The 24,768-nt window shown below is 47.2% G+C and overlaps 1 protein-coding gene across 1 annotated transcript in view; it reads right to left on the minus strand.

Moving 5' to 3' along the window:
• Positions 1-5,826: 5,826 nt before the first annotated feature.
• LOC120024965 (talin-2) overlaps positions 5,827-24,768 on the minus strand; it is a 70,567-nt gene continuing 51,625 nt past the window's right edge. Inside the window, exons 44-56 of the mRNA XM_038969356.1 lie at positions 24,607-24,753; positions 22,061-22,227; positions 15,135-15,318; positions 14,755-14,880; positions 13,619-13,735; positions 12,838-13,023; positions 12,471-12,578; positions 12,265-12,370; positions 11,627-11,751; positions 10,343-10,531; positions 10,002-10,184; positions 9,652-9,777; positions 5,827-8,998 (exon numbers count right to left, since the gene is read on the minus strand). Coding sequence (XP_038825284.1) covers positions 8,870-8,998; positions 9,652-9,777; positions 10,002-10,184; positions 10,343-10,531; positions 11,627-11,751; positions 12,265-12,370; positions 12,471-12,578; positions 12,838-13,023; positions 13,619-13,735; positions 14,755-14,880; positions 15,135-15,318; positions 22,061-22,227; positions 24,607-24,753 — 1,893 coding nt within the window. The 3' untranslated portion in view covers positions 5,827-8,869. The remainder of the gene's footprint in view (positions 8,999-9,651; positions 9,778-10,001; positions 10,185-10,342; positions 10,532-11,626; positions 11,752-12,264; positions 12,371-12,470; positions 12,579-12,837; positions 13,024-13,618; positions 13,736-14,754; positions 14,881-15,134; positions 15,319-22,060; positions 22,228-24,606; positions 24,754-24,768) is intronic.

Below are 24,768 nucleotides of genomic sequence, written 5' to 3' on the forward strand. Positions count from 1 at the left end.
ATACATACATAACATTGGTTTAAACTTTAGGTGATATGTGTGTGAAAGGTACTGCTGTTGTAGGCCTATACCCCATAAAGGAGAAGAACAGAACAACAACACAAACAATGACGTCTTTATATCACCATATCCTGGGTTGGCTCAGCGACATCTACTCAAACAACCTCTTCTTCTTGTCCTCTCTGTTCCTCCCATGTTTTCTTGAGGGGTATTTATAGGAGCGTCTTGTTTGCACAAGTTGCACCTGTTACATACTGTCCATAGGGCTTCAACAAGGGTTCTTCTAAGATCCTCAAAGTTCTTTGAAGAACCTTAGGGTTATTGGCACTGAAAAATGCCCCATAGGAGGTGGAGGAAGGAACCTCCTTAGTTTTTGGGGGTTCTTGCAGGTGCCTAACTGCCCAACAGAAACATTTGGATTTGAATTTGAGAAAACAGCAGGTTCAGGCACTTAAAAACATTTGTAATATCTCCTCAATTTAAGGTTTCTCCTTTGAATGATCTAAATTGATATTGTTTTATGGTGATAGTATCTATTTTTTCATATTTGTGTATATGGCTGTGTTTGGCACTTTCTCGCTTTTAAAATTAGTTCTAAAACAGAAAATGGACACAGTTCAGTGGATGTAAATCAACAAAGAGGTAAGAATATGTTGAAAGCTATAGCTGCATTGGGCGCAGATGACTGAACTGCCAACTTATTTGTGTGTGTCTGTGTCTGCAGGTATACTGACGAGGAGGCACACAAAGGTATGTACAATTGGTATTGGTTTGTCGCATGAATGTTATGCAGATCACATGTAGGCCCACCGTACCTTCTCCACTATGCAATCTGGTTTCCGAGCTGGTCATGGGTGCACCCCAGCCACGCTCAAGGTCCTAAACGATATCATAACCGCCATCGATAAAAGACTGTACTGTGCAGCCGTCTTCGTCGACCTGGCCAAGGCTTTCGACTCTGTCAATCACCCCATTCTTATTGGCAGACTCAACAGCCTTGGTTTCTCTAATGACTGCCTCGCCTGCTTCACCAACTACTTCTCAGATAGAGTTCAGTGTGTCAAATCGGAGGGCCTGTTGTCCGGACCTCTGGCAGTCTCTATGGGGGTACCACAGGGTTCAATTCTCGGGCCGACTCTTTTCTCTGTATATATCAGTGATGTCGCTCTTGCTGCTGGTGATTCTCTGATCCACCTCTACGCAGACGACACCATTCTGTATACATCTGGCCCTTCTTTGGACACTGTGCTAACAAACCTCCAAATGAGCTTCAATGCCATACAACACTCCTTCCGAGGCCTCCAACTGCAAGTAAAACTAAGTGCATGCTCTTCAACCGATTGCTGCCCGCACCCTCCCGCCCGAATAGCATCACTACTCTGGACGGTTCTGACATAGATTATGTGGACAACTACAAATACAGTTGATGTCGGAAGTTTACATACACCTTAGCCAAATACATTTAAACTCAGTTTTTCACAATTCCTGACATTTAATTCCAGTAAAAAGTCCCTGACTTAGGTCAGTTAGGATCACCACTTTATTTTAAGAATGTGAAATGTGAGAATAATAGTAGAGAGAATGATTTATTTAATCATCACATTCCCAGTGGGTCAGAAGTTTACATACACTCAATTAGTATTTGGTAGCATTGCCTTTAAATTGTTTAACTTAGGTCAAACGTTTCGGGTAGCCTTCCACAAGCTTCCCACAATAAGTTGGGTGAATTTTGGTCCATTCCTCCTGACAGAGCTGGTGTAACTGAGTCAGGTTTGTAGGCCTCCTTGCTCACACACGCTTTTTCAGTTCTGTCCACAAATTTTCTATAGGATTGAGGTCAGGGCTTTGTGATGGCCACTTTGTTGTCCTTTAGCCTTTTTGCCACAACTTTGGAAGTATGCTTGGGGTCATTGTCCATTTGGAAGACGCATTTGCAACCAAGATTTAACTTCCTGACTGATGTCTTGAGATGTTGCTTCAATATATCCATCTAATTTTCCTCCCTCATGATGCCATCTATTTTGTGAAGTGCACCAGTCCCTCCTGCAGCAAAGCACCCCCACAACATGATGCTGCCACCCCCATGCTTCACGGTTGGGATGGTGTTCTTTGGCTTGCAAGCCTCTCCCTTTTTCCTCCAAACATAACAATGGTCATTATGGCCAAACAGTTCTATTTTTCTTTCATCAGACCAGAGGACATTTCTCCAAAAAGTATGATCTTTGTCCCCATGTGTAGTTGCAAACCGTAGTCTGGCTTTTTTATGGCGGTTTTGGAGCAGTGGCTTCTTCCTTGCTGAGCGGCCTTTCAGGTTATGTCGATATAGGACTCGTTTTACTGTGGATATAGATACTTTTGTACCTGTTCCCCCAGCATCTTCACAAGGTCCTTTGCTGTTGTTCTGAGATTGATTTGCACTTTTCGCACCAAAGTACGTTCATCTCTAGGAGACAGAATGTGTCTCCTTCTTGAGCGGTATTACAGCTACGTGGTCCCATACGTGGTCCCATGGTGTTGTACAGATGAACGTGGTACCTTCAGGCGTTTGGAAATTGCTCCCAAGGATGAACCAGACTTGTGGAGGTCTCCAATTGTTTTCTGAGGCCTTGGCTGATTTCTTTTGATTTTCCCATGATGTCAAGCAAAGAGGCACTGAGTTTGAAAGTAGGCCTTGAAATACATCCACAGGTACACCTCCAATTGACTCAAATGATGTCAATTAGCCTATCAGAAGTTTCTAAAGCCATGAAATCAGACTTCCTACCTAACTCAGTTGCCGGAGAGGTTTGGAAACCGCTCAAGGATTTTACCAATGGTAACTTTTAAACAGTTACAGAGAAAACTGAGGATTGACCAAAAAAATATGACAAAATATCTGTTTGCAACAAGGAACTAAAGTAATACTGCAAAAATGTGGCAAAGCAATTATCTTTTTGTCCTGAATACAAAGTGTTGTTTGGTGCAAATCCAATACAACACATTACTGAGTACCACTCTCTATATTTTCAAACATAGTGGCGGCTGCATCATTTTATGGGCATTCTTGTAATCTTTATGGACTGGGGAGTTTTTCAGGATAAAAAAGTAACAGAATGGAGCTAAGCACAGGACAAATCCTCGAGGAAAAATCCTAGTGGAATCCTATAATTTTTTCAAGAATAATGTGCAAATGTTGCACAATCCAGAAGTGGAAAGCTCTCACCCAGAGAGACTCACCCAGAAAGACTCACAGCTGTAATCGCTGCCAAAGGTGCTTCTACAAAGTATTGACTGAGTGGTGTGAATACTTTCATTTTCAATACATTTGCAATAATTTCTAAAAACATGTTTTCACTTTGCCATTATGGGGTATTGTGTATAGATGGGTGAGGAAATGAATCCATTTAAAAAATAAGACTAACATAACAAAATGTGGAATAAGTCAAGGGGTATGAATACTTTCTGAAGGCACTGTATGTACTTTGAAGCAGACTAGCATTACATGAATAGTTTGCAGTGATCACTAATGTTCTCCCTGGGGTGTCTGCCCATCTCATTTTATGGCAGGCAGCTGTCATTCTCTTGTTAGCCTGGGTTTTGTCCAACTGCTGCCAGGCACAGCATGCCGCTCATACACACAGATCAAAGACCACATAGACCGCTCATACACAGAGATCAGAGAGGCTCAGAGCAGAAGCCATGCTATCCCAGGACATTTGGGGCTAATGGAGACAGATACTAGACACAGATACACAAACACAGTACCTGGCCAACTCATCATAATGCTTTAAAAAGTCTAGCCAAGCATCTAGGGCCTCTGAAAACCTGGTCCCAGATCTGTTTGTGCTGTATAGCCAACTCCAAAATAGCTCAGCGACCAGGCTGGGCCAAAACAAAGTACATGGAATTTAATTTACACAGAGTTAACTTAACTGTGTAAATTCTATTTAGGTATTCTTACTGGGGAAGTGATAAACCCTTTTACTACTGAAGTATCTGACCCTATGATTCTATGGCCCTCCATTACTGGGAACTTGGGATAACATAAAACTTACTGTATCTCTCTGTCAGTCATGTAATACATGTGCTTCCTTGATGCCTCTAAGCCCATCATAACAGTATACCCCTCAATCCCACACCAATGACAATAGCATTGGGGTGAGTAGAGTATTCCCAGAATTCTCAGGCTGGTGGGAAGTATGTGGTCCTGTAATGCGGTCGGTTGTAACGCGGTCGTGGGTGAGTGTCAGTGTAATGGTCTCTGGTAATAACTATGTGAACCCTACAAACCTCTGGCAGTCCTCTTCATTAACCAGGACTTTCAGGTATTTTGATAAAAAATCTTAGCACAATGGGTCAGGTGAAAAGGGGCTTGAAATGCAGTAGACATTGTCTACATTCTCAGAGTAGTACAATTCCACAATGGGATCATTAGCTAAATTGTATTCCTTCCAAAGGCTTCCATGCGCGCCTGTACTGTAACACATGGGTGCAGAGAGGTTTTCAAACCCCCGCATTTCACTATAGTTTAAGAACTTTGAGAAAGGCAGATGATTTCATCTTCACAATGTCAAGACTAGTTGAACAATTCCTGTTCATTTTTCACACCATGTGGGTGCTTCGAAAGACAGAGACCGGCACGCTAAACAATTGCTTGACAACAGCTACCCATCTCATTTACAATGTGGTTTGGGCGGAGCAGAAGCTTGCTACCTCTGAGGTCACCCACCCACAGATAACATCCATGAGTGATGTCTATGTGTAGCTCTGGGTGCAGCATTCAAAAGGGTGACTGCAGCTGGCCTGGGAACGTTATGTCATTGGTGTCTCATTTTCCCTCTGTGGCAGCATGTACGCCAAAGAGTTAGGGTGGGAGGATTCTAAGAGTCAGCTTGCCTCAGACAAAAGACAAAAGCTGATTCAGGAAGTTTTATTGTGACGACATGTGGCACTATACTCTTTAAAAAAAAGTACCTACACGCTTGACTTTTACTTCCAAATATGTTCTAACAGAGAAGTTTCCTTTCAAAACTGATTGAAGGGAACACATTGAACCACATATAGCTCAGGCTTCTCACGTGTCAACAAGACGAGATTTGGAAGGGCAGCCCCACGATACTTGACCATATAAAGCTTGTAGGCTATTTTATGGGGCTACACAATTCCAATTGTGAACCAGTAGATTGTCCTACTTCACTGATTTAAAGAATCGGATGGGTGCCATTTTGCTTTCACCTGTCCAGCACCTTGAGATCAGCAATTATAGTATTGAGAGTCACCCTTCTGCCAATAATTCTGGGTATTATCCTGCAGAAGGAGGGAGCAGCTGTGCCAGTGTAATTTACAAATCACCTCCCTCCTCAGATTTTATAGCGGGCCAGAATTAGTACCTGTCTCGGCTCTAACCAACACCAGCTAAATATAGAACAAGGCTCACTGCTGACTCAGAAATACCATCTACCTTCACTGACAGAGGAGCTGCTTAAAGGGACCCTGCCTGAAAAAGTCACCTCTAGAGCAGTAAGTCTCCTCAAACCACAGGATCATGTTCTGTTATTGCGCTAGTAGTGCATGTTTTTATGTGCAGGATGTGATGCTAGGATTTGTGATTATTAAAGCTTTACTACAGTATACATGTCATTAGTCTGTCACCTCATCTTTAAACAACAACAACTTCTCGGTCATCTGTGACTTGATTTCCAGCTGGCCTGAACCTGAGAATGTAGATTAGTCTAGGAGAAGGCTGCTGGAATCAGACAATGTTAGCCTGTCCATTCATGATCACACTCCTATATTCAACAAGACAACAAAAACACAACAGGTAAAAACACAATTCTGCAGGCCATATTACTTTGAAACCCTTTATTTTCAGTGAATACAAAAAATATGTTTTCTTGTGGCCAGATAAATAGTTTCCATACTGTAGGTCATTGTCACTTCATATCTATCTTTCTTGTAGAACTGCACTTTAATTATCATTGAATTCATTATGGGACAAACACACAGGTATGAACAGTTTCTCCCTACCATTGAAATGTGTCACACTACGTTAACAGTGACAGCTATACATCTTAATATCCTTATCACATTTATCCTTAAAAAAAAACTATTCCTCGTGGCTTAAAAGAGAAAGAAAAAAATTCTATCCATAAAACTTTTGTGAGACAGCAGAGTACAGACCTATTGTCCGGAGTGTGTGAATCCTATGATTTATTTGTAACATACAATAACCGAACGACAGACTCCATTCTGTCATACAGAGTTCAGAAACATCTTGGTACATGCCCATGGAATGCAGTACAAAAATGTGTTGTCTTCATATATATCGTATACATATAGTGATGGTACTTTTTACACAGCAACACATTCATCTCTGCCCTCAAGGCCATGGTTGCATCAGGCAGAAAGATGGGGACAGAGGTACAGTTTATAGGACAACGCAGTAGTACCTGTGAGGCCGTGTTTTTCATCTCTATGGGACCTAAAAGTCTTGGTAATAGGCTATGACAGCAACAACTCAAGGCCCTACTCATTGATACTGACCACACTCCTTTATCCAGCTAGATAAGTTGTCACAAGCAGACCAGACGCTGTATGAGCTAGAGACTAAGGCACTAATGACATAATACTACAAAGACCAGATGCGTGAACTCTGACAGAACTGTATCAGCGTTTGAACTGTAGAGCCTACTGTTACACATCAATACGGAGTAAAACATGTTTAACATGGACCGTTTGCAGTTTGTTAGGGGTTATTGTACTTATGTGCAGTTCAGAATACCAATACCATTCAGTGCGAAGTGTAGATGTATTTTCTGTTCCGAAAATCATAGAACCCAGAAGCCATGCATATGACTGACACGCAAGAGCAGAATTTTACCTCACAATAATGATTTGTTTGCTAACCGACACTCACTGACTGTCCATAAAACTAGTAAAACCAAACGCTAGAACCAAACCTGGGTTGTGTTCATTAGGATTTTTTTGTTGTTATATTGGACAATTCTAGGTAGTCACTCCTCCGTTTTCCTCCTTTTGGTGCATAATGAACACAACCCTGGCAAACAGAAGGTAAATATACTGCAATAGTAGTACTTCCCACTAGAGTTACACAAAGCACCATTAGAGTAAGAGTGAGACGGATTCAACAGGTGAACAACAACAGGACGTGATCCACGGTAGTGGTCCAACAGGCCCCTATGGAGGGATGGGGGACTCTGCCCCGTGTAAGACAGCAGGGGTAACCATCAGAAGCACAGTACATTGTGTATAGTCAACAAAGATTTACCACTTCACATTCATTCAAGAGGTCTGGGGTGTTACAATATCAGAGCCATCCATTTAAGTTTGCATTATGAGTTGTAGAGAAATCACGCTTTATTTATTTTTTTGCCTGGATGTTTTTTTTTAAACTCCTACTTAAATCGTAATACATTTTCAAGACCAGCAGTTGTTTCCTACATTAGTATTTTTTCTTACAGTATCAGAACGGTTTTCAGAGGTGCAGTGTTTGTAGTGTTTGAGGTTTGAAAAGATCAAGCAAGAGTGCACTTCATTACATTGCTTGTCAGGAGTCTGTGAGGACACCAACACTGCCCCCTACAGCGCCTTCATAGTATTGCTTCATGAACATCAGTTCCAGCTGTATGGCTCAATATCAACTGTAAACTAATGAGAATAGTAGAAGGAAGCCAGTTAACTGACTGTCCACGGTCCAGGTTATGCAGGGCTAGGAGATCTGTAGTAGTGGAAGGGATGAGACTAGTTAAGCTTACTGTAAATGTCAGAGTATCTTAACTTGCTAAAAATGTTATTCTGTAGTAACTTCGTCTCCAAATCACAGAAATAATAAAGTACTAGATTGTAATGCATCATAAGAGGTTGTTGTAAAGAGGTCTCTAGCAATTTGACGCACATTTAAGCGTTTATCAACACTAGGTACATTTCAATCTTCAGTGTCAAGAGCACATCTAAACAAGGATTTTTAAAAAGGGTCTACGCAACCCGAACGGTGAATGCGACAAAAAATGCTTCCATGAAATAAGATTCATAAGCTATTCTTCAATATGCTCCAAATACCTCAACTGTCTGAATTACTTGCTGTCTGACAAGGAGGATATATATATATATATATATATATATATATATATATATATATATATATATATATATATATATATATAGACCACAAGGTGACATAAGTGTCAAATCACCCACGTGTGGCATTTCAAACACTAGTAATATCTATGAAATGCTATAATTTCTCACTTGTCTCATAAAAGAGGAAATGAATAGCAATGTGTGTGTAAATGCCTAATGTACTGTATGCACCTAACATATCACACTCTTCTTCCTTTATGAAAGAAAGTCCGACCAAAAGGTTAAGACCATGCTAACATCTAGAAATATCCCCTTAGTTTGTAGATTCAATGTCAACACTGGTATCTAATCACATCAAATGTATAGCTCCATAGAGAAAGACATTCAAACTATTAGCATGCACATTTTCAGCTTGTTCACCTGTTACAAATCCATTGCTTCTAGAGAAGACTATTCCGGTGTAGGTTAACTGGCAGGTAATGCATGGTAACAGACCGTTACAAGCCAAGTCATAGTGGTAGTAGACAACTCCTGGTAGTTAAAGACCATGCAGGTGTAGTAGACAGTGGCTATCCATGTCCCATTCTGGGCTTGACCCCACTGGTTGAGTGGGCACATTAAAAGGCCAACTTAACCTTGTTGCACACGAATAAAGTCCATTTGGGCCACCGCTCATGTGTGTGGTAACATACTACATATACACACACAGGTACAAATGCACTCAATACACACACACACCCACCCACACACACACACACAGCGGCAGCATGGCAATGCAGCACGGTATAGCTCAGTTCTCGTCCTCCCGTAGTTCACTGGGTAAGAACTTGTACTGCTGCTGTCTGATCTGAGCCAGCTTCTTCCTGGCCTCCTCCAGCTCTCTCTCCTTCCTCAGCATCTCCTCCTGGGCTGCAATGATCTGGACACAGGATAGAACAGGCACCAGTTACTACACAACACCTAGCTAATTAACACTAGGATAGAACAGGCACCACTTACTACACAACATCTAGCTAATTAACACTAGGATAGAACAGGCACCACTTACTACACAACACCTAGCTAATTAACACTAGGATAGAACAGGCACCAGTTACTACACAACATCTAGCTAATTAACACTAGGATAGAACAGGCACCACTTACTACACAACATCTAGCTAATTAACACTAGGATAGAACAGGCACCAGTTACTACACAACATCTAGCTAATTAACACTAGGATAGAACAGGCACCACTTACTACACAACATCTAGCTAATTAACACTAGGATAGAACAGGCACCAGTTACTACACAACATCTAGCTAATTAACACTAGGATAGAACAGGCACCACTTACTACACAACATCTAGCTAATTAACACTAGGATAGAACAGGCACCAGTTACTACACAACACCTGATTCAAAGCAGCCTGTACAACATACTGTACAGTGCTGTCAGCTCCTGATAAATGCTTGGAGTTGTTCTTAATGTGTCCACTTACAGAACTGAAAGGCTTGACAAGAGTAAATCTGGTTTGAACAGTCTACATGTCACTGTGGAGTCTGCCAGAGCCCTGAAGTCTCACCTGAGCGATTCCTCCCACAAACTTGGTCTTGACCACCACGTTGTCATCGTCTGCCTTGTGGAACGCTGCTTTCTGGGCCGCTCGGACCAGGTTGTCCGACGCCCTCTTTACTGCGTTACCAGCAGCCTTTGGGAGGACAGTCCATCAATATCATACCACATAACATGTTACAACTATTACACAATGCTAATTACAAGATGTGTGTTTGTGGGGTTACACTGAATTCCAAATTGACCCCGAGCCCCGTCTCCCCCTGCACCCCTCCAGATCTGAAACAATTAGATAGGCGTGTAAGATCTACAGGAGTGCATAGGAGGCAAGGGGCAATTTGTTATTCATCATCCTAGTACCTGTAGTCTCCTCATGGCCTCAGAGTCCTGGTCAGCTTTAACCTTACAGGCCACTAGGAGCTGGGCTGTGGAGGCTGCCACCTGCTTGGCTGACGAGATCAGCTTCTCCTCACTGGCTTGGCCCTGGACCGAGGCATTAGCTGCCTCACACAGGTTACTGGTGGCTGCTGCTACCATTCTGGCCTGTAGGAGAGAACACAGAGAGAACGCTTCATATACATTTCAAAGATGCAATCGCTTACAATTAATGATGTGTTCATTCCAGCTCTTCCAAAAAAAAGGATTGATAAACGTTATTTGGAGGCTTTATTTAGATTGTGTGTGTAGGTGTGTGTACGTACCGCTGAGATGAGACCCTGGGACCACTGACCATCATCCACTGCGTTAGCTGGAATAGAGCCCACCTTGCCCTGAGCCACCAGCTCTCTCTGGGCAGCTGAAGCAGACTTGACCAGGGCACTGGTGGCCGCAGCGATGGACTTAGCTGCTTCCAGGATCTGCTCCTCAAAGTCCAGCGTTTCATCTGCTTGCTGAAGGGGAGACGAGACAGTCACAACTCAGACGTCTCACAGGAAGAGACAAAGATAGGCAGCAATCATATTACATGGCAAACGTAATGGTTTTGATGTTGGAGTTTTAGAGTACAGCTGTTCAAGTCTTTCAATTTCAAAATAGTTCAATGACACAGATTGTTTACAAATCCGTACTGTCTGCACTACAGAAACTTCTCAGTAACATCTGTTATTTGGGGCAAACTAAACGAAGTAAGAACACAAAACACTTACAACTATTCTATGCCAAGTCATTCCAAGATTAGACCAGTCCCTCACACACACAGTCTGTAGACAGGGCGGGACACTGTAGAAATATGTTTGATATATAGTTGGATTGAATAACAACCTAATATATCAAACATATCAGACAGAGGCCTGCAGAGAAGGCTTCGAGGGTTTTTACTCTGATCAGAGGAGTACTTTGTATATAGGGACAGATGGGCTACAACTAGAACTACAGGACAGGAGGAGGGAGAGAGAGAAAGAGAGGGAGGAACAGAAGGGTTAGAATCATAGACAGCAGGAAGTGGAGGGAGAAAGGGATTGAAAGAGGAAAAGAGTGAAGGAGGGAGAGGAGGGCGCGGTGAGCAGAAGGTCAAAGTCAGAATTGAGTAGGGGGTTCCTCCTGAACAATGTACATGATATCAGCTACAGACAGACTGATAGACTGGTAGACAGACCAAAGTACATACAGACGGGTGTACAAACATGAATAAATCCAGAGACAGAGAGGTTGCCACTACTTTCACTGTATGTGAGGAGAGACAATACAAGTATTAGACATTCAAATAGTGAATAGAGCATCACCCTCTGGATCTAACACTGACTCACGGTGACTGAACACCACAGAGTCTTAGTGTCAAAACTGATGAGACACCGTCTCTAAACAGACAGCCAAACACATAATGACAAACACCCCAACAATGAGACAAGCACCAAGACAAAATTACTGACAGGATTGTCATTCTTGCTCCAACTTATGCATCCCATTTATGTTATTAGTGTAGAAATTGGGGGTTAAAAATACCCATGTGACTTGTGAGGTGCGTTGTGGGTGGTGTAGTCTCCTACCTTGGGCTTGGCTCTGGGTTTCAGCTGCTCCAGTTTCTTAGCCGCTGCTTCGATGGACGCTGCCGCCCCCAACAGCTCTGTCTCTGCTATCACTGTGGGGTCCTCTGGGTCCACCCACTCTGTGCCTGAAACACACACACAGTGAGTTACCACACACACAGCAGTGTATGAACAGAGCATGCCTCACAATATGGAGACCACAGAGACAGAACAAATGCCACATGACACGGCATGCACAGCAAATTAAGCGTGTTTAAGATTGAATCGCAATTATCTTATCAGTGACATTAAATACGCAAATGAAGAGCATCCACACTGCAATGGACATGGTGATGAGCATTTCACCATGTCTTTATGGACAGATGGAAACTAAAATGAAGAGCATGATGGATGAATGGGGATATTGTTAGACTAACGAGCCTGTAAAGAGGGACAATTCAACAATGAATCTCAATGGAATGGTCGGCCCTGAATCCCAACTGGTTACATTCTTAACTTACCTCCATCTGTGGCAAAGAAGGCAGGAACAGACTGTTAAAAGAACACTCTGGATACATACAGTATATCTGCTAAATGATCATTACTGTCCTATATTATGAACCAGGCGTACAGTAGTTGAGTGAAGTGTCTTCTCTCACCTTTCATGGCCTCAGCAGTCTGGATGAGTTCAGTAACAGCTCCAGCAACACGTTTAGAGTAGAACACCAGCTGCTGCTTCTGCTCTGCTGTAGGCCCCTGGAGGACCTGGAGATACACCCAGAGTAGAGGTGGTTCAGGAAAACATCTCCATCATCACTATTACTCTATTCTCAATCACAGACATACCCACCCCCACCCAACTTACCAGCAGCACATGCTCCAGTAGGTCAATGTAACCTGTGGTGCACTCTGTCCCGTAGAGCAGCGCTCTGCTCCGTACGTCCTTGTTCACCTCCTGGTGGTAAGCTGCTTGCTGAGGGACACAGACACACAGTGTTAGGAGTCAGATGATCCACTTTCCAGGTGGTCAGTATGGATGAGATGAGGAGTAATATCAATATCTGTTCTTCCTCTAACATCTACAACGTTTAGGGCCTAGGGATGATCACAACCTCGCATATAGTCAGCATGTTGAAAATGGCCGTGCTGGTCAGGGTTTAACTATACAGGATAGAAGGGTAGGGGACAGAAGGTAGGGGGCATCTTCCCTAGTAAGGAGTATTGATCAGAACCTTGCATGTGGTCAGCATGTCGAAGATGGCCTTGCGACTCAGGTTAGCTGTGGAGATCACATCCTCCTGTCGTGCAGAGTTCCCAGCCGCCACTGCTTTGGCTGTTGCCGTGGTGATGCCCTTGGTCATGCGGATGAACTCTTCAGGCGTGGTCGACTTCTCCGGGACGTCCTTAGACTGGAACACCTGAAGAAATACAACACTCAATATGTTCTTAAAAACCTCACTGATTTAAAATATCAAACAGCTCTCCATATAATGTTGAATTGTACAGCTGTGTGCAGTAACACCTAACAGGGCTATGTCCTATAATGACCAAACACACAACAGGCATACTAATGTGTCCCTATGTGGCAACCCTGGTTGTTGAGTTTTAACTCTGGTTTATCTTATTGATCCCATGGTAATAGCCGTGTTTGATCAAGGCTCTAGTTGTAGTAGCTGCACTAGGAGGCTGTCCTGGGGGGATACTGATAAAGCTTAGAGCTGGAACCACAAACTAATGGAGATCTGTGGTCCTCTGTCAGTTACTAAAGATAAGGATAGCAGGGAAAACACAAGGCCTGGGCCGTTCTAGAGTTCATCTAGTGACAAGTATATAAACCGTTATGGTTGATGATTCAATATGTCAATGCTTTTATAGTACGTAACTAATAAAGCATTTACAGCTTAGTTTGAGGACACGTTTAGGCCACAAAGCGTAAGTGAGAGAGCATGTCCATTGTCATCTATCCTAAGCAAGTCATTGACTAAATAAATAACTTTATAGATGATTGCTTACCGTGAGTTCCTGTTTAATACATTCAATGGTGGCCTCCAGGGCTCTGGTCCCCCGCGTGGCCTCGTCCTCCACAGCCTTCACCGTCTTCAGCAGGGACGTCACGTTGGTCACCATCACCTGGTGGGTTACCAGAGGGGGGACAATGAGGGAGACAGGTCCAAGGATGTCAGTGGGAGAGACAGCACTGGGGGGCATCAGAGAGACATCTTGCCTTTGGTGGGCGGAGAGATGAACCTTTTTTTCTGTTGACAGTTTGCGTGTGCTGTTGGTATTATTATGTAAATAAACACCATATGGAACTGAAAGACGGGGAGCACAACAGCCATCAACATGAACCACAGCACTGCAGTTTGAGCTGAAATTAATAGAAGCCATACTCTACCTGTTATCTACCGTCTGTCTGCCTCAGGGCTTGGAGAAGGTCCAAAAGCAGGTTAAAAGGAGTTCCCTGGATTACTATGACTACGTCCCAAATGGCATCCTATTCCCTATATAGTGCACTACTTTTAACCAGGGCCCCAATTAGAGCACTATATAGGGAATAGGATACCATTTGGGACACAGGCCATCAGTCTGTTAAACTACATTCCCACCGCATGCGCTAGGTAGGTAGTGGCTGACAGTGATTTTAGATCTTGCTTCCTTTCCACTTGGCTGGGTCATTGACTAGCGCTGAGATGAGAGCATGGCGTTAGCATATAAGAGGTAGATGGGATGTTGATTAATGGCTAGGCCTAAAGGAGGGGGAGGAAATCTGCTGCTATGGCACACAACGACAGCATGCCTTCATCTGGTGTACTGGAAGCGCTCACCAGAACACCCTTTACGCACATATCAGACTGAGGAGGCATCCCGTTCACGTCTGCCATGTTTCTGGGGGACAACTGGGCGTAGATTACAAGATTTAATCTTACAATATTTTATTTCAGAGCACTAGACATAGTTCAAACAGAATGGGGTGGTTACCCGGACACAGATTAAGCCTAGATTAAGCCTAGTGCTGGACTAAAAAGACTTTGTCAACAAGATGTATAATAACTGTATAATAAGCTACAGCCAGGAGGGATGAAGATGCAACAATGCCTGTTAGAGACAGTGGCCTGAGAGTCCAATATGGGTCTCACTGGGTCTCCTACCTTGGCAGCACTCTTCAGCTGGTACATGGACGGGTCGTCTGCAGCCTTGCCCGCAGCACACTTAGTGGCTCCTATGAGCTCAGCCAGGGCCTTAGCCACATCTTTCACTGCGTTGATCAGAACCACCTATACAGAACACACACATCAGCTTATTAAGGACACAACCCGGGGTAGAGTCCATCCCAGGTTGGGTACATCAATAGGTCCCCCTAAATAGCTACAGTACTTCCTACTTTTAATAGCAGTCTCTTTGAAGAAAGGAAAGTTGCAGTAGGCCTATGTTTTATTAATTAAAAACAGTCTAAAATGGTACAGTAATTCTGTCCACTAAGGACTGTTCTGGGAACAGAATATGTCACCTAAAATGAATAATAGGTCACCTGTGTCTCTGGGTCGTCAGAGCCGATGCTGGCGGCGCCCAGTTTGACCACGTCAGTGAGCTGTGTGATGGTCTTAGCTGAGGACCGGGCAGCTTGGGCTAGTTTGTCCTGACCGGACGCTGCTCCAGACACCAACATCTTAGTGTCCTCCACCAGAGCCTTCGCTGTCTTCAATATGTTCTCCCTGGGAGGGGGTGCGGGGAGAGGGAGGAGAGACGGACGCAGACAAAGAGAGACCGAAGGAGTCAAATCTCTAAACTTCTACAGGTGTTACCATGGCTCATGGTTAAACATGACGTTTTTTTTTAAATTCCAATGGTCTTAATACCATCCTGCTATGAGACGACCCTCCACCAACACAAAGATATGTCAAAACTCTTAACCCATTCAAAATGATAGCTCTTAACACTAGAACCCTAAAGCATTCATTTTGACAGCTCATTAACTGTTTAGTTTTTATTACTCTGCCATTAACTCTTGCCCACTCCGTCCTTGACTTTTCCTAAATAAGTCTAAAAACACACCGCCGTCGTTAGAATCTTAATATCACAAATAGAACTGGTGTAATAACCAGTTATAGGAGGGCATGTCATTTCTTTGAATGTTTTTCCCCCTTGCTCCTCCTCCTCCCAACAGTAGGGCCTGCTCTCCTCCTCCCAACAGTAGGGCCTGCTCTGCTCCTCCCAACAGTAGGGCCTGCTCTGCTCCTCCCCCTCCTCCCAACAGTAGGGCCTGCTCTGCTCCTCCCCCTCCTCCCAACAGTAGGGCCTGCTCTGCTCCTCCCAACAGTAGGGCCTGCTCTGCTCCTCCCAACAGTAGGGCCTGCTCTGCTCCTCCCAACAGTAGGGCCTGCTCTGCTCCTCCCAACAGTAGGGCCTGCTCTGCTCCTCCCAACAGTAGGGCCTGCTCTGCTCCTCCCAACAGTAGGGCCTGCTCTGCTCCTCCCAACAGTAGGGCCTGCTCTGCTCCTCCCAACAGTAGGGCCTGCTCTGCTCCTCCCAACAGTAGGGCCTGCTCTGCTCCTCCCAACAGTAGGGCCTGCTCTGCTCCTCCCAACAGTAGGGCCTGCTCTGCTCCTCCCAACAGTAGGGCCTGCTCTGCTCCTCCCAACAGTAGGGCCTGCTCTGCTCCTCCCAACAGTAGGGCCTGCTCTGCTCCTCCTCCTCCTCCTCCCAACAGTAGGGCCTGCTCTGCTCCTCCTCCTCCTCCCAACAGTAGGGCCTGCTCTGCTCCTCCTCCTCCCAACAGTAGGGCCTGCTCTTCTGCTCCTCCTCCCAACAGTAGGGCCTGCTCTTCTGCTCCTCCTCCCAACAGTAGGGCCTGCTCTTCTGCTCCTCCTCCCAACAGTAGGGCCTGCTCTTCTGCTCCTCCTCCCAACAGTAGGGCCTGCTCTGCTCCTCCTCCTCCCAACAGTAGGGCCTGCTCTGCTCCTCCTCCTCCCAACAGTAGGGCCTGCTCTGCTCCTCCCAACAGTAGGGCCTGCTCTCCTCCTCCCAACAGTAGGGCCTGCTCTCCTCCTCCCAACAGTAGGGCCTGCTCTGCTCCTCCCAACAGTAGGGCCTGCTCTGCTCCTCCCAACAGTAGGGCCTGCTCTGCTCCTCCCAACAGTAGGGCCTGCTCTGCTCCTCCCAACAGTAGGGCCTGCTCTGCTCCTCCCAACAGTAGGGCCTGCTCTGCTCCTCCCAACAGTAGGGCCTGCTCTGCTCCTCCCAACAGTAGGGCCTGCTCTGCTCCTCCCAACAGTAGGGCCTGCTCTGCTCCTCCTCCTCCTCCCAACAGTAGGGCCTGCTCTGCTCCTCCTCCTCCTCCCAACAGTAGGGCCTGCTCTGCTCCTCCTCCTCCCAACAGTAGGGCCTGCTCTGCTCCTCCTCCTCCTCCCAACAGTAGGGCCTGCTCTGCTCCTCCTCCTCCTCCCAACAGTAGGGCCTGCTCTGCTCCTCCTCCTCCTCCCAACAGTAGGGCCTGCTCTGCTCCTCCTCCTCCTCCCAACAGTAGGGCCTGCTCTGCTCCTCCTCCTCCCAACAGTAGGGCCTGCTCTTCTGCTCCTCCTCCCAACAGTAGGGCCTGCTCTTCTGCTCCTCCTCCCAACAGTAGGGCCTGCTCTTCTGCTCCTCCTCCCAACAGTAGGGCCTGCTCTGCTCCTCCTCCTCCCAACAGTAGGGCCTGCTCTGCTCCTCCTCCTCCCAACAGTAGGGCCTGCTCTGCTCCTCCTCCTCCCAACAGTAGGGCCTGCTCTGCTCCTCCTCCTCCCAACAGTAGGGCCTGCTCTGCTCCTCCTCCTCCCAACAGTAGGGCCTGCTCTGCTCCTCCTCCTCCCAACAGTAGGGCCTGCTCTGCTCCTCCTCCTCCCAACAGTAGGGCCTGCTCTGCTCCTCCTCCTCCCAACAGTAGGGCCTGCTCTGCTCCTCCTCCTCCCAACAGTAGGGCCTGCTCTGCTCCACCTCCTCCCAACAGTAGGGCCTGCTCTGCTCCACCTCCTCCCAACAGTAGGGCCTGCTCTGCTCCACCTCCTCCCAACAGTAGGGCCTGCTCTGCTCCACCTCCTCCCAACAGTAGGGCCTGCTCTGCTCCACCTCCTCCCAACAGTAGGGCCTGCTCTGCTCCACCTCCTCCCAACAGTAGGGCCTGCTCTGCTCCACCTCCTCCCAACAGTAGGGCCTGCTCTGCTCCACCTCCTCCCAACAGTAGGGCCTGCTCTGCTCCACCTCCTCCCAACAGTAGGGCCTGCTCTGCTCCTCCTCCCAACAGAAGGGCCTGCTCTGCTCCTCCTCCTCCCAACAGTAGGGCCTGCTCTGCTCCTCCTCCTCCCAACAGTAGGGCCTGCTCTGCTCCTCCTCCTCCCAACAGTAGGGCCTGCTCTGCTCCTCCTCCTCCCAACAGTAGGGCCTGCTCTGCTCCTCCTCCTCCCAACAGTAGGGCCTGCTCTGCTCCTCCTCCTCCCAACAGTAGGGCCTGCTCTGCTCCACCTCCTCCCAACAGTAGGGCCTGCTCTGCTCCTCCTCCTCCCAACAGTAGGGCCTGCTCTGCTCCTCCTCCTCCCAACAGTAGGGCCTGCTCTGCTCCTCCTCCTCCCAACAGTAGGGCCTGCTCTGCTCCTCCTCCCAACAGTAGGGCCTGCTCTGCTCCTCCTCCCAACAGTAGGGCCTGCTCTGCTCCTCCTCCCAACAGTAGGGCCTGCTCTGCTCCTCCTCCCAACAGTAGGGCCTGCTCTGCTCCTCCTCCCAACAGTAGGGCCTGCTCTGCTCCTCCTCCCAACAGTAGGGCCTGCTCTGCTCCTCCTCCTCCCAACAGTAGGGCCTGCTCTGCTCCTTCTTCCGACAGTTGAAAGTGGAGTCCCAAGTTGAAACTGAACCTAAACTGAACCTAAACTCATTTCACACACACAACAGATGAAATAAATGAAGTAAAGTATGATGTGGAAAAGGGTGAGTTGATGAGCGAGGGGAAGCGAAAGAAGCTTACTAATGTAATCACCAATTGTGAATGAAGAACAGAGAGGGCCATTCTATTGTATTGATCCATTCTAATCATTATCTCAAAATGGTATGTTCCCTATATCAGCAAAACAAATCCAACCAGTCTTATGAGACTACTCTAGACTACTTGGAGGACGCTACACAGCGAGAGCGTAAATGTTGAACGGCTTTCAATCTTTGGGAAAATATCCACATCTCGCAGCAGGCACAAGTTTCAGAGAATGCGGTTAATGAGGCTTGTGGAACCTTACATTAGCAAGGGGAGAACTGTCACCATGGACAATTTCTTCCCTTCACTGTCATTGGCGAACAAGTTGCTTGCAAAGAAAACAAGTATGGCAGGCACCATGAACAAACAGAGACGGGAGCACCCTCCCTCTGCACAAAATAAGGCACCTGCACAGCCATTGTACTCAACAACAGTGCTGAAGAATGACAAGACAACGGGACACAAGCAAGAGAAAACCGGATACTATTACACACTACAACCAAACAAAGGTATGTCCAAGTGTGTCAAGCAAGTGAAACTTGAGAAAATTGTGTCAACTGTTAGGACAAGGGATAATAGCTAAATTAAATCCAACTGATGAAGTACGAGCTGACAATAATTGTTTATTTTTTGACTACTGTCATATTAACAGATATTCATTGTAATGTCATTATTGTTGTTGTGCCAAGTTTCACTATTTATCAAGACAACTTGGTGCCTATAATGATGTTCAGGCTACTGATGTTGTCATCATTTGACCGTGTGTCTTTTGACCCTACTTCTAATGATGTTCAGGCTACTGATGTTGTCATCATTTGACCGTGTGTCTTTTGACCCTACTTCTAATGATGTTCAGGCTACTGATGTTGTCATCATTTGACCGTGTGTCTTTTGACCCTACTTCTAATGATGTTCAGGCTACTGATGTTGTCATCATTTGACCGTGCGTCTTTTGACCCTACTTCTAATGATGTTCAGGCTACTGATGTCGTCATTTGACCGTGCGTCTTTTGACCCTACTTCTAATGATGTTCATGCTACTGATGTTGTCATTTAACCATGTGTCTTTTGACCCTACTTCTAATGATGTTCCTGCTACTGATGTTGTCATTTGATTGCGCGTCTTTTGACCCTACTTCTTGGTGGTTGGTGTATTTTCTTTAGTCTTTCTAAAAAGAAGCTGTTACCATGCTCCTAAGCATATGCTTTCTGTTTCATAGATGCAACAAAGCACTTCACAAATAAAATATATTCAAAACTAGAATTTTTGTGTTTGAGCATCACAGAAAGGAAAATGCTATTGTGTAATTTGAAATAAAATATAAATCGGATTATCATGTTACCCAAGGCATTCATAAACACAACCAAATGATAATTTTTGCTATAACATGAAATATATTAATTACACTGTTAGAATGTTGCAGTCAAAATGACTGCTCATTAGCTTGAAGGGGGGTCCATAGATGCCAAGCGGTTCTAGTGTTAAAAAGATGACATCATTCAACCTTCAGAGATTTCCATATCAAAGGTTGATCTTTGTCAGAGCATCTGCAGAGGCAGGGGTCAGGTAAGGTACAGTACGTCTGAAGTGTTTGGTCTGAAGTACTGAGCGACTTCCTCTCCTCCCAGTCTGAATGATTTGTAGTGTGACTCCAGTCCAGACACTTCCTCCTGCCTGATCACTAGGCTATATGTCTTCCTGTCACTGAGTGCAGGGGCGGGGGTTGGCCTAAGGCACGTGTCAAACTCATTCCACAAAGGGCTTTCCCTCCACCCTTGTACTTGATTGATTAATTAAGGTCACTGATTAGTAAGGAACTCCTCACCTGGTTGTCTAGGTCTTAATTGAAAGGAAAAACCAAAAACCAGCAGACGCTCAGACTCCGTGGAATGAGTTTGACACCCCTGGCCTAAGGCCTGATTCCAGCTGTCTCTGTCACACACACACAACCTTGTGGGGGGACACAATTCAGTCCCATTCAAAATCTTATTTTCCCTAACTCCTAATCCTAAACCTAACCCGTACTCAATGTAAATAGTCTGGGTGGCCATTTGATTAGTTTAGTTGTTCAGCAGTCTTATGGCTTGGGGGTAGAAGCTGTTAAGGAGCCTTTTGGTCCTAGACTTGGCTAACCGGTACCGCTTGCCGTGCGGTAGCAGAGAGAACAGTTCATGACTTGGTTGCCTGGAGTCTGACAATTCTTTGGGTCTTCCTCGGACACCGCCTAGTATATAGTTTCTGATGTCAGGAAGCTTGGCCACAGAGATGTACTGGGCCGTACGAACTACCCTCTGTAGCGCCTTCCGGTCAGATGCCGAGCAGTTGCCATACAGTGATGCAACCGGTCAGGATGCAGCTGTAGAAATTTGAGGATCTGGGGACCCGTGCCAAATATTGTCAGTCTCCTGAGGGGGAAAAGGTGTTGTCTTGCCCTCTTCACAACTGTCTTGGTGTGTTTGGACCATGATAGATCATTGGTGATGTGGACATCAAGGAACTTGAAACTCTCGACCCGCTCCACTACAGCCCCGTCGATGTTAATGGGGGCCTGTTCGGCCCTCCTTTTCCTATAGTCCACGATCAGCTCCATTGACTTGCTCACATTGAGAGGCTGTTGTCCTGACACCACACTGCCAGGTCTCTAACCTCTTCCCTATAGGCTGTCTCATTGTTTTTGGTGATCAGGCCAACCACTGTTGTGTCATCAGCAAACGTAATGATGGTGTTGGAGTCATGCTTGGCCATGCAGTCGTGGGTGAACAGGGAGTACAGGAGGACGCACCCCTGAGGGTCATCGTCAGGAAGTCCAGGATCCAGTTGCAGAGGGAGGTGTTTAGTCCCAGGGTCCTTAGCTTAGTGATGAGCTTTGTGGGCACTATGGTGTTGAACACTGAGCTGTTGTCAATGAATAGCATTCTCACATAGGTGTTCCTTTTGTCCAGGTGGGAAAGGGCAGTGTGGAGTGTGATTGAGATTGCGTCATCTGTGGATCTGTTGGGGCGGTATGCGAATTGGAGTGGGTCTAGGGTTTCTGGCATGATGGTGTTGATGTGAGCTATGATCAGCCTTTCAAATCATTTAGGCAGGTTACCTTCGCTATCTTGGGCACAGGGACTGTGGTGGTCTGTTTGAAACATGTAGGTATTACAGCCTCGGTCAGGGAGAGGTTGAACATGTCAATGAAGACACTTGCCAGTTGGTCCCCACATGCTCTGAGTACAAGTCCTGGTAATCAATCTTAGTTCTGTATTGACACTTTGCCTGTTTGACGCTTTGCCCGAACCCAAAAACCTAACCTTAACCCTAAAACTAACCCGAGCACTAACCCTAGCTCCTAACCCTAACACTAATTCTAACTCTAAACCCCCTAGAAATAGCACTTGACCTTGTGGGGACTAACAAAATGTCCCCAGTTATTCAAGGTTTTGTTTCATTACTATTCTTGTAGAGACACACACACCTGTGGTCAGCGAAGGACTCGTCATTCTCTGCGTTGAGTGTGCCAGCGGAGGCGAACATGATGGTGGTGTCCAGGTCAGCGATGATGCCAGAGACAGCACTGGCAGCTGTGATGCAGGCCTGAGTGCCCTTATTACCAGCCTGTAGGGCCGACAGCACCATCGACACCTAGGGAGACAGACACAGTCAAACTGCTCAGTTTGATACATCCAGAAAGACACACGCAGAGACAACACACACTGAGGACTCCTGTAGGAGCCACAAACAAACAATCACAGATCACAGCCTCCATTGACACTGGGGCTCCATCAGAGAAAGGGAGTTGGTGTGGCTGTCGGTGTGTTTCTCTTGTTGGTGTGTTGCTACAGGACTCGTGTTGTAGGAGGTGGTGGTGGTTTTTGCAGTGTTTTATGGTTGTGCTCTTGCCTCCTTTTGTTTTCTTTCACTGCAGTGCTCTCAGATGTATTGATGTGTTGGTCTAATGTCTATCCATATCAGATGCAGACCATAGGAACTAGAGAACCCGTCCAGTCAAAACGACAGCTACATGGCACACTTATTTCCTCTGCTACCTACTCAGCTGAGAGAATATTTGTCAAATCAGAACGAGCGAGCGCCAGACAGAGCGAGCGAGCGCCAGACACAGCAAGAGAGCGCCAGACAGAGAGCACCAGACAGAGAGAGAGAGCGAGAGAGCCAGACAGAGAGCGAGCGACCCGAGAGCGAGCGACCGACCCGAGAGCGACCGAGAGCGAGCGACCGAGAGCGAGCGACCGAGAGCGAGCGACCGAGAGCGAGCGACCGACCGACAGAGACCGAGCGACCGACAGAGACCGAGCGACCGACGGACAGAGAGCGACCGACGGACAGAGAGCGACCGACGGACAGAGAGCGACCGTCGGACAGAGAGCGACCGTCGGACAGAGAGCGACCGTCGGACAGAGAGCGACCGACGGACAGAGAGCGACCGACGGACAGAGAGCGACCGACCGACAGACAGAGCGAGCGACCGACAGACAGAGCGAGCGAGCGTGCGAACGACCGAGAGCGACCGTCAGACAGAGAGCGAGCGAGCGACCGTCAGACAGAGAGCGAGCGAGCGAGCGACGAGAGAGAGCGAGCGACCGACGACAGAGAGAGAGAGCGAGAGACCGACGACAGAGAGAGAGAGCGAGAGACCGACGACAGAGAGAGAGAGCGAGAGACCGACGACAGAGAGAGAGAGCGAGAGACCGACGACAGAGAGAGAGAGAGAGCGAGCGAGCGACAGAGAGAGAGAGCGAGCGAGCGACGACAGAGAGCGAGCGAGCGACGACAGAGAGTGACCGACAGACAGAGAGCGACCGACAGACAGAGAGCGACCGACAGACAGAGAGCGACCGACAGACAGAGAGCGACCGACAGACAGAGAGCGACCGACAGACAGAGAGCGAGCATGTGAGCGACCGACAGAGAGCGAGCGACGAACAGAGAGCATGCGAGCGACCGACAGAGAGCGTGCGAGCGACCGACAGAGAGCGAGAGAGAGCGACCGACCGACAGACAGCGAGCGGCATGTGAGCGACCGAAAGAGAGCGTGCGAGCGACCGATAGAGAGCGTGCGAGCGACCGATAGAGAGCGTGTCGAGCGACCGATAGAGCGTGTCGAGCGACCGATAGAGCGTGCGAGCGACCGATAGAGCGTGCGAGCGACCGATAGAGCGTGCGAGCGACCGTCAGAGAGCGAGCGTGCGACCGACAGAGAGCGAGCGACGACAGAGAGAGAGCGAGCAACCGACGACAGAGAGAGAGCGAGCAACCGACGACAGAGAGAGAGCGAGCAACCGACGACAGAGAGAGAGCGAGCAACCGACGACAGAGAGAGAGCGAGCAACCGACGACAGAGAGAGAGCGAGCAACCGACGACAGAGAGAGAGCGAGCGACCGACGACAGAGAGAGAGCGAGAGACCGACGACAGAGAGAGAGCGAGAGACCGACGACAGAGAGAGAGCGAGAGACCGACGACAGAGAGAGAGCGAGAGACCGACGACAGACAGAGAGCGAGAGACCGACGACAGACAGAGAGCGAGCGACAGACAGAGAGCGACGACAGAGAGCAATCGACAGACAGAGAGCGAGCGACAGACAGACGGAGAGCGAGCGACAGACGGAGAGCGAGCGACAGACGGAGAGCGACCGACCGACCGACCAAGAGAGAGACCGACCGACGGAGAGAGAGACCGACAGACGGAGAGAGAGAGACCGACAGACGGAGAGAGAGAGACCGACAGACGGAGAGAGAGCGAGAGACCGACAGACGGAGAGAGAGAGACCGACAGACGGAGAGAGAGCGAGAGACCGACAGACGGAGAGCGCGAGACCGACCGACGACAGAGAGCGACCGACCGACCGACGACAGAGAGAGATGATTTCAAAGATGATTTTTCTTTTCATTACTCAAATTCCAATGGACTTATTGAATTGATGGGAGTTGAAAAGGAAGGTGTATGGTAAACCAGGTATGTGACACCTTATTGGGATGGCAGACCTCTCCTACAGTACAGTACCTTCTCTGTGACGGTGCGGGCACACTCTATGAGCTCTCTCTTGGTGTAACTGTCTGAGGGGGTGATCTGCAGCGCTCCAGCCTTCTGCACCAGGAAGATACAGCCGTGACCCAGCTCCTGGACACCAGCCTTGATCTGGAAACCAATCTGAAGACAGAACCA

Source organism: Salvelinus namaycush, chromosome 30 (assembly GCF_016432855.1).
Source record: "Salvelinus namaycush isolate Seneca chromosome 30, SaNama_1.0, whole genome shotgun sequence".
Classification (NCBI taxonomy): Eukaryota; Metazoa; Chordata; class Actinopteri; order Salmoniformes; family Salmonidae; genus Salvelinus; species Salvelinus namaycush.